The 9728-nt window shown below is 59.4% G+C and overlaps 1 protein-coding gene across 6 annotated transcripts in view; it reads left to right on the top strand.

Annotated features, from left to right (window-relative positions):
- Positions 1-832: 832 nt before the first annotated feature.
- SEC16A (SEC16 homolog A, endoplasmic reticulum export factor) overlaps positions 833-9728 on the top strand; it is a 32902-nt gene continuing 24006 nt past the window's right edge. For 2 of the 6 annotated variants that reach the window (XR_006964770.1, XM_047093880.1), the window contains exon 1: positions 2642-8145. Coding sequence is in view for 5 of the 6 variants with exons in the window: in XM_047093880.1 (XP_046949836.1) it covers positions 4588-8145 (3558 nt within the window). In the remaining variant the exon portion in view is untranslated. Of the gene's footprint in view, positions 930-2641; positions 8146-9728 lie in introns of those variants that run through there. The other 4 variants (XM_047093879.1, XM_047093876.1, XM_047093878.1 and 1 more) reach the window with 3 other exon arrangements.

Raw genomic sequence — 9728 nt, 5'->3', positions numbered from 1 at the left:
CGAGCAAGCAGGGGGCCGAGCAGGCAGGGGGCCTCGAAGGGCGCCCGAGGACCCTCCCGGGGCTCCGCGCGGGGCAGACAGGCACAGCTTTCCGAGCGCCGGACGCGGACGGAAACGAACTTCGCGGGCAGAACTGGAACCCCGAGCCGCGAGTGGCCGTAACCAGGCAACCGGCGAGCCGCCGCGAGGTGCGCACGCGTAGCCCGCCGCGGAGGCCGGCGCATGCGCAGCCGTCTTCCGCCCGTCTCGCCTTGGAGCAAGTCCAACGGCCAAATGGGAGGGTCGCGCCTGCGCCAGGGCGCCGCTCGGGTTCTCGGCGCTGCCGAGTAGCCGTTCTCGGTGGGTGTTCCTGCTGGCCTCGGTCGTTCAGGACTGGTCCTTCACTTGGGTATGACTGAAGAACCCTTACTCTTCTCACACCCTAAGACGAGAAAAGACTGGGAGAAAGAGCTGCCATAATCGGGGTGACGTCTCTGAGCAGTGCCCCGCGCACCCGGCCCAGCAGGTGGGCGAAGGGCGGGTCGCAGGGGGCGGGGCTAAGGTGCGAGGCCGAGGGGGCGGGACGAAGGGATGGGCCGTGAATGACGGGGACGCGAGGGGCGGGGCAGGGAGGGGCGGGACGAAGGGATGAACGGTGAGAGATTGGTCGCAGGCGAGGGGCGAGCCAACGGGACGGGCGAATAGATGGCCGGCGAAGGACCAAACGCCGGAGGGAGGCCGGGCTAACGTGCCGGGCGCCGCGTCACGGGAGCAGCTGCGGTGGGCGGGGCTGATGGGCGTGGTCGGCAGGCGCGGCGCGCACTGACGTCGCGGTCGGACACGTCGGCGGCGCGGCGGCCGGAGCCGGATGTGCCAAGATGGCTGCTGCGGCTTTCGTGTCTTCGCTTGTCGCCGCAGCCCGGCCGGCTTCCGCCGGCGGCTCTTGAGGGGTTGGCCCAGGGGTCGCGGAGGGGCGGGGCACGAGCCGGGGTGGGCCTCGGCCGCCCTGTGGCGCGCCGGTGAGGGCCGGGGTCGGGCGGAGGGAAGTGGCCGGGCCGGGCCCAGCCCTGAGCGGACTTCGCGTCTCCGGGTGCCGCCAGGGGTCGGGCAGGGGCCCCGGGGGCGAGCAGGGGGACCTGCGGGGCCGGGGCGGGTCAGGGGCGGCCGAGCGAGCGACCCTCCTGCCGCCTTCTGCACCTTTGTCGGCCGCCTCGTCAGACTGACGTGGACCCCGCAGGTATGGCCGGCTCTGTGGCAAGTGCCTGTCCGGCTCCGCTGTGTTGACACTTGTCTTCGCCCTGGTGGCCTCGACGGAGGGAGGGTTGTGTTGGAATGGTGAAGATAGACCAGACCTGCGACTTTCAAGGAGTACGGACATTGAGGAAATTTCTTCTAACAGTTTTGCGTGTCCTTTGCTTCGAACGTTCTTAAGTTGTTTTGTCCTCAGCGGCTGGGAGATTTTTCCCGAGCCATGCCGGTGATGAGACAGGTTTGCATTTCGTGGCAAAGTGACCGAGACGCTGCAGCGGAGGTCGGGCACTTGGGTTTCGTGTGAAGGGTTCCAGGAACGTGTGATGAAGTTAGTACCGGTTTGGGGGCGAAAGTATCGTGCAGAGCGTCTGGTGGCGTCACGGCCATTTAAAATCGGTATTTGCAGGTTCACCTAAGAACTTCTGAGTGGCTGCAGGTGGGGCACGAGCTGCTTAAGGCTGTGTTTTAAATACAGACGACGTTAACCGGGGAGGGCAGCGAGGAGGGCAGGAAGCAAACTGAGTCACACACAGTTGCTCCAGAGCCATACTTTGGCAAGTTTCAGCACAACCGGTCTCCCTGCAGGTCCCCCCCAGCCCCCCGCCCCGTGCCTCTTCGTAGGGTTCCGGTGGCTGGTATCTTAACAGAGGTCAAAGGGGAGGCCAGAGGCAGGAGAATGCTTTCTTGTTCCTGTGATTCGTTCGGCCTAAGTAGCAGGGAGTCTCAAAGCCGTACTGACCGTTTTCTTTGGGGTAGCGTGTGCATTGTAGTGATTCTTCCCTGAACGTCAGTGCGTCCTTTGGGATCTTTGCCATTTTTAGCAGTGTTTCCACTCCCCCTTCGTGTTGGTTACCGTCTAAACGTGTTTGGGGCCGTACTTGGAAAAGTTGGAGCTTGCGGTGTCTCTGTGTCAAGCGCCCCACAGTCTGACAGGGACGTGACACTCACAGCCTCCAAGAGGGACATTGTGGGCAAAGGGCAGCGTCTCCGGGGCTCTCTGGCGCTCCTGTTGGCGCAGCCTCAGTTTGCGGCGGCCGCTCCGAAGGTGCTCTGAGCATCTCAGTGCCTTAGCCAGGAATTGGATCGAAGGTCGGAGGTGGTTGTGCTTAAGTATTTCTCGTAGACACAGGGAGGTCTGACGAAGGGCTAGGTTTGTGAGTGATGCGCTTTTAAGAAAAGCAGCCAGTGTCTTTTTAAAGGTAGATGACTTGGTACCGAATGACTTACTGGCTGGAGGTAAGTTCCCTGGGGCCAGCAGAGAAGTGATAGGCGGCGTTGCTGCTGGTGAGTAGAGAAGGTCCAAGAGGATCATGTTCATGTTCAGGATCGTTTCACACGCAGCTGCCTTATTGTTGAAAAGCTGTCAGTTGTGGGTGGGGGGTGGGGGAGATTCCGTTTTGTAGGAAAGGGGTAGCGTTTGCTATAAAACGGTTCTTAGTTCAGGAGTCGGGGAAGTTTCTTGAAGGAGAACGTTTAAGTATCTACGCTGTCCGCGTGTTGATGACATTTCTGTATTGAACAGCAGCAGGGGTCAGGGCATCCCAGAACCCACTGTGAGTAGGATTTTGTGAGATGCAGCTGAGAAGGAACCTTAGATTCTCTCGCTTTACAGACAGAGAGTCTGGGTCGCAGGGAGAGAAGTGGTGTGCTTGGGGCCGGTCAGTTGGACTCCCGGCCCTGCCCTCACAGCCACGCCTCTGCGGTGTGATGCTCTGGGCCTCTGCCGTTTGGTGTTTCTTTTTTACAGCTGCTTAGAGCGGTTGAGGTCCTCTACTGGAGCCTTACAAGGAGGAAGTCGTGTTTCGGAAGACGTGCTGGGCGCTCTGTCCCACAGATAAGAGGAAGAGGCCGGGCTTGTTGTACGATCAGTCCTTGTAAAGCTGAGCTGTACACATTCTTTGTTCTAAAATGACAGCTTAGAACCAAACGAAGCCTCCGGTGCTGTGCCTAATACAGTCCGTCGAATTTAAGTGAGTTTCAGAGTGCTCGTCAGTCCAAAGGGCTTCCCTGTTGGCCTAGGACACACGTGGGCGAGCCGTAATGGTAGTGAGCTAATAGACCCATAGGACTCGTTTCCAGAGAGGGGTGGGAACCTTCACCGTAAGTAGCTTTACTTGAGATACATTCACAAATGTCTCCTTTTATCGACTCTGAGAAAGATTGCCACGAGCAAAAGTGTCGTACACCCTGCAGAAACGCATGGGTTAAACCCTGGCGCCCTCCCACTTCTCCCTCTGGTGTTTACTTTCCTCCGTGATCGGTTACACGTCATCTGTTTGTTTGTGAGGGTGGCCCTAGGGGGGAGGACTTGTGCCCAGAGAAAGACAGCAAAGAGCGGTACCTGGGTTTGTGTCTTAAAAGTACCGGTTCACCGTTTGAGGTTACATTTAACGTATTTTCTTAAAAAGCGGAAACCACCGCTAGTTCTGGCAACAAAACACACTGTAGAGACGATTGTGTTTTCTGTGAGAGGTTTGTTGGCACTCTGGTTGAAAATTTTTGAATCGAGTCAGTGGGTCAGTTTTAAAGCTGCTTCACGTTTCATCGGGGCTTTCGTTCCGGACTCACTTCTTGACAGCCCTCGTGGTCAGAGGCGGCTTGTTCCGCTCACGGTGGCAACCAGGCACAGCGCGGGAAATGAGGCATTCTGCACGGTGGCATAAAGGGCATGTTTGTATATTTCAGATTCCGCCTGCAGCTTGTATCACTCTGTACTTTATACTGCTTTTTCGTTAAAACGGAAGCGCGCATCTTAAACTTCCATTTTCATTTCAAGATGTAACATTAACCTGCGCGAAAAGTATGATGTGCCATCTTGATACAGGAGTTGGCTCTTTGAGGACCCCGTGATAATTTACGGGAAGGTGTCCGGGTACCGGGTAGTAAATCAGACCGGCAGTTAGGTTGCGCTTCGTTCATCGCTGCCCACTTGGCGAGGGCATCGCGGAGGCATCAGGCACGCCGTGTGGGTGCTCAGCGGGGCTGTGAAACTGAACCCCAGAGAAGGCAGTGACTTGTCTGAAGTCAGTCAGTGAGCTCAGGGCACAGCCGGCGTTTGCATCCACGTCCGGCCGCGTTCTTGTCCGTGCGCTCAGCTGCACCGGCCGGCCGCAGCCCCCCACCCGGGATGCAGTTCTGGGTGGGCGCGGGGGTAGGAGCGACGTGTCTCGGGACCGAGGACACAGACTCTCAAGTTGTTTCCAGCCTTTCTCTGTTTTCTTCGTTCTCCTGATTCCAACTGGGAGTTTGAATACATGGATTTTATGCTAATTTCTTCTTTTTCTTTTTCGGTTCAGGTTGAGGAAAACCTATATCCTGCTTTCTGTGAGCAGCACCTAGTTGTGCAACCGATCGGTCATGCAGCCGCCGCCTCAGGCAGCCCCATCAGGCGTGGTCGGGCCACCTCCGGCCGGGACTCCTCAGAGCATGTTCTGGTCCAACAGATCTTACAGGAGACAGGCAAATAGTAACGCACCGGTGACCCCGATAACTTGCCCGTTGCAGCCGGTAACGGATCCGTTTGCTTTCAGTAGACAAGCGCTACAAACTACATCGTCGGGCGGTTCGTCCAAAAGCAGCACGCCCGTTCTGCAGGGCCCGGCCCCGCCAGCGTTCCTTCAGCGCCCTGGTCTGCCTGTGCCTCACGCAAATGCTGGGGATACCTCGCAAGGACCTGTGTTGCAGGCCACAGCGGACGCCGGTCTGTTTGCCAGCGTGTTGCCACCTTCGGCGCCGCCGGAGCCAGAGTTGCACAGGAGTGCCGAGCTTGCTCCCAGCTCGGAACCCGAAGTTCAGACTCTGCCATGTCCTCACATTCCAGGAGCGGGTGCCGACAGTCCCCACGGGGGCCATCCGCACGCGAACGTGCTTGGGCCCGAGAGACCCCTGAGTCGGCAGAACCCGCACGACAGTGCTGTGGCGCCGTCCCCTTTCTTCCCTCAGCCTCGTCAGCAAATGCCAGGGCAGTGGGGGCCAGGGCAGGGAGGCCCACAGCCCTCAGGTCAACATTATTGGCCCCGCCCAGAAGGACCTGTTCAGCACCCGGTGCCCCACGCCTCCAGCGTTTCCCTCTTCCCCGCTCCGTCCAGCCCGTATCACGGTCCCGGCCACGAGCAGCTCAACCCACTGGTGTCTTTGCCAGGACCCTTGGCCGGTGACGGAAGCAATGAGCCGGCCTACCTGCAGAGTGGTAACCAGTCAGCAAATAACTTTGATCCTGACAACGCGTTCAGGCAAAATTCTAGAGCTGGGAATCCTCGGGCAAGCCAGGAGCTCAGGCCAAATCCAGGAGTGAATAAAGAGCAGTTGCCAGACCTCGCTCTTGTGAATCCCCTCGCTCAGGGAAACAGCCCAGAAAGCCATTTGCACTACCCCCCAGGGGCCGAGACCAGCCGGGTCCTGCCCGAAGTGGACTCGGGAGCTCTCTCCATGTTCTTCCACGGCGGAGAGACGGAAAATGAGGAGAACCTCTCATCTGAAAACACAAGCTTCGCTGGTCGGTCTGACTTGGATGGCTCCTCCCCCGGCCCGGGACTTGGTCATGCTCCCGCACGTGTGGGAGCGGGTGGCGTTTACCACGCCTTTCCCAGAGGTTCCAGCAATGAGGCCACGCAGCAGGGAGGCCACCCGCAGCCTTATTTCTCTCAGTCTGCAGGCGCCCAGCCTGATAGACCGGCCACGGCAAGCGCTGCCGTCACTGTGTGGGGCGGCCCAGCAGGCGCAGGGGCTCACGCCAGCAGCCCACAGTACGAGAACGTGGAGGACTTAGAGTTCATTCAGAATCAGGAAGTTTTGCCAAGTGAGCCCCTAAGTTTGGACCCTTCCGCCCCCGGCGATCCGCTCAGATACGGCCCCAGGCTCGGTGTTGGGGGCCACGCTGGGGGCGGGGGCCCAAATCTCGAGGCCCCGGATTCAGTGCCACACCCCGTGCGATCCGACAGCGTGTCGTCCAGCTACAGCAGCAAGAGCCACAGGAATCTTTCAGGTGCGGCCAGGCCTCAAGACCTGGGGGGCACTTTCATTCAGCAAGAGGTCGGAAAACCTGAAGATGAGTCTTCGGGGAGCTTTTTTAAGCAAATTGATTCTTCTCCTGTAGGAGGCGAGACAAACGAGACCACCGTGAGCCAGAATCACCGCAGCAGCCTGTCCCAGCCCTCAACCCCAAGCCCCCCAAAACCCACTGGAAAATTCCAGACAAGCGCGAATAGTTCTTTTGAACCGGTGAAATCCCACTTAGTTGGAGTGAAACCAGTTGAGGCTGATCGGGCCAAGGTGGTGGGCGAGGTGAGGGGGGCCGGACCCCACCAGAAGCAGCACCGGCCAGCTGCCGCACCGCCTGACACCTGCCCTGGCAACTTGGAGCAGCCCCCGGACAACATGGAGACCCTGTTCACACTCCAGGCCGGTTCTCTGCCCTTTACTGTACCCGTAGAGGCCGAGCACGGGCTTGGGCACACTGGGGGGCCGCCCTCGGAAACCGTGCTTCCGGCAGCTGAGAAGAGGCCCTTGGCCAGGGCCCAGGGAGCTGTGAAGTGCGAGAGCCCAGTGACGACCTTGTGGGCACAGAACGAGCTCCCGGATTTCGGGGGCAGCGTGCTCCTGGCCCCGGCTGCCCCGGCACTGCACGCGCCCGTGAGGCCTCAGCCCTCTGAAGTGATCCAGCCTCCTGACGAGGGAGTGTCCGGTCAGCAGCCCCGGCAGCCAGGCCCTGGCCTCCCTCTGCAGAGCAGGGACGGCGTCGGAGCTTCCGAGAACCTCGAGAACCCTCCCAAGATGGGAGAAGAGGAGGCCCTTCCCTCGCAGGCGAGCTCGGGCTATGCCAGCCTGTTATCCTCACCGCCCACTGAGTCTTTGCAGAATCAGCCAGTCTTGATTGCCCAGCCTGATCAAAGCTATAATTTGGCTCAGCCCATTAATTTTGCTGTGTCCTTATCGAGTCCTAATGAGAAGAGTCCGCCCTGGAGAGATGCTTTGGTGGGGGATAAACCGACAGCAAGCAGCCGGACTGTCGGGGGGGACTCCGGAGAAAGCGCTCCTGCGTCTGGGATCGCAGCCGCCTCTGTCACCCGCTCGCCTCTGCCCAAGAGTCTCCCGCAAGGTAGCTTTCCACAAGTTCCTGGCACATCGGAGACCGTTTGTAATCAACCTGCTAATTTGCTGGTTCAGCCGCCACCTCATCCGGTTCCAAAGAACTTGCTTCCAGAAGGCCAAAAGGTTCATAATGCAGAGAACGTTCTTCCCGAGCTGGTTGGTAGCCCTGCTGGAAGCACAGGCGTGATGTTGGTGCCGCCTGCAAACGCTACCTCGGTCCCTGCTGGTAGTAAAGCGGATCCCTCCGGTAATCGGGAAGAAACTTCTGGAGCCCTAGACTTCACGCTGAATAGGACTCTGGAAAATTCTCTGAGGATGTATGGCCCGTCCCGTTCTGACAGCCCAGCTTGTCCGCAAACCGTCACCGGTCAGCCTAGACAACCTGGGCCAGGGGCACATAACCCAGACCGTTTCTACCAGCAGGTGACAAAAGACGCTCAGGACCCATGTGGCCTAGGGAGGGCCCAGCAGGAGCCGTCGCCGGCCCCCCAGCAAGGGCCCAGAGCAACATGTTCAGAACCTTCAAACCCAGGAAGCCCGCCGGTGCAGGGGCAGTCCCAAAACTCGGTCCCGCCACCGGCAAGTCCCGCTCCAGCTGACACGGGTCAGCAGCTGCTGCCTCGGCCGCCTCGGTCCTCCAGCGCGTCCATCGTGTCCACCAGCTCCAGCCAGGCAGCCGCGCGGTCGGACCAGCAGTGGCTGCAGCCGCCGCCTCCCTCGGACTTGGCAGCTTACTACTATTACAGACCCCTGTACGATGGCTACCAGTCGCAGTACCCCTCGCCATACCCGCCGGATCCCGGCACAGCCTCCCTCTATTACCAGGTACGGTCAGGCTCTCGGACGGTTGAACCCCGGGACCGGTGGTCTCTTTCTCCCGAGTCGTGCTCCTTAGCAGGCTTTTGTTGCTCAGTCCGGAAGCGGCCTGTAGGCCCTGTGGTCTGCACTGTCGTGCAGAGTGCCCGTTCCTGCACCACTGCTTGGGGAGCGTGCCCGGCTCCCAGAACCCTTGCAGGTTCACACTGCACACCTGTGTGTTGCGGGGTGCAGAATCCCTGGTTAATTTTTAGCACGCGTGCCCCGGCGTGTGTGGCTGAGGAGCCCTCTGTTTCCTGTCCCTCCGGTGGGCTCTCTGCGGGACCAGAGCTCTGAGTTGCGCACCTTGGGAAACTGGGATATCCTCTCGAAGCTCCGGTGTGGTTTTGACGTGAAAAATCTACCCAAAGAGGAACAGGACAGCGCGGTGTTTTAAATCCCTCCAGGAGAGTAGAAACATTAAGGGAAAAAGTTAGGTTCGGAACGTAATCCAAGCAAAACGGCCAAGGGGGATGAGATCCCGTAAACGTCCCTCGGGCGCATGGCGGTCCCAGCAGCGGGGCGGGGGCGGTGTCCCGCCCCACAGAAGACTTGCCGTTCACCGTGGCCTAAGCGTGTGAGTGTTGTGAAACACAACTGGTTCTGTCCAGTTCTCTGGTACTTTGAAACAGTGGGGTTCAAACGCACACGTTGGATCACGATTTGCTTCTCATTATCTCTAGTCCCAGCCCCGCATCATGCGAGGTCGGCAGAGTGTCAGAGGGCCAAGGAGTGTAGACCAGAAGTTTGGAAAGCACGGTCCTACAGTGGGCAGGTGGCCATCCTGGGGACCTCTTAGAGGCGGCTCGGGGGTACAGGGCTCGTGGGGGTGGGTCGGGCAGTAGCCCCCACTAGGAGGAGGCTTGTGCCTCCTTTGCAGGCTTTGAGCATCTTTGGGATTATATGAATACTGTACATCTAACCACTGAGATTAGCAAGTTTGAGATTCTGGAAGGAGCCCCAAGGACTCCTGTTTCCATACAGGGAAACTGATTTCAGATCCATCCAGCGCCCAGGAAGGGCTGGCAGAGCACGAGGGGAGCAGTGTCCCCGCTTTGGGTTCTTTGTGCAGCAGCCACACGTACATCTGGGAAACTCCAGCCAGAGCCCAGCACCACTCCTGTGGGAGCCCGCTTCCTTCCGCCCTCCCACCTTGTGGCCACAGTCTCCGGTGGTGTCAGGAATAAGTCTCTTGGACGTGATTTCTCCACTTCGGCCAGGTGATGGCGGAGAGTCAGGCTCGTAGACCAGAGGGCTGCTACAGGTCCCCACGTGGCAGCTCCTTAGAGACCGTCGTGGCCAGTCATGAGCCTGCGAGGGGTTGAAAGCCACATGAGAATAGAGTATGAGCCTCTCTTTGAGGCTGCGTGTAGCTCCGGGACCCATTCAAATGGAACCCTGGATATTTTGCATACCTGAGATGATGTGTGAAACAAGGACACGAACCCAGGGAGTCCTAGCACCTCCGCGGCAGAGCCGTCTGGAGTCTCCACGGCCCCTCGGGGGCTGCCTGCTGACACGGCGGCCATCTCCTGAGCAGGACCAGGGCAGTC

Source organism: Lynx rufus, unplaced genomic scaffold, assembly GCF_022079265.1.
Source record: "Lynx rufus isolate CCGP_SWC_20201006 ecotype Redwood Valley unplaced genomic scaffold, mLynRuf1.p SCAF_36, whole genome shotgun sequence".
Taxonomy (NCBI): domain Eukaryota; kingdom Metazoa; phylum Chordata; class Mammalia; order Carnivora; family Felidae; genus Lynx; species Lynx rufus.
Note: the sequence above shows the minus strand (reverse complement) of the source record. Positions and strands in the feature narration are given on the sequence as shown.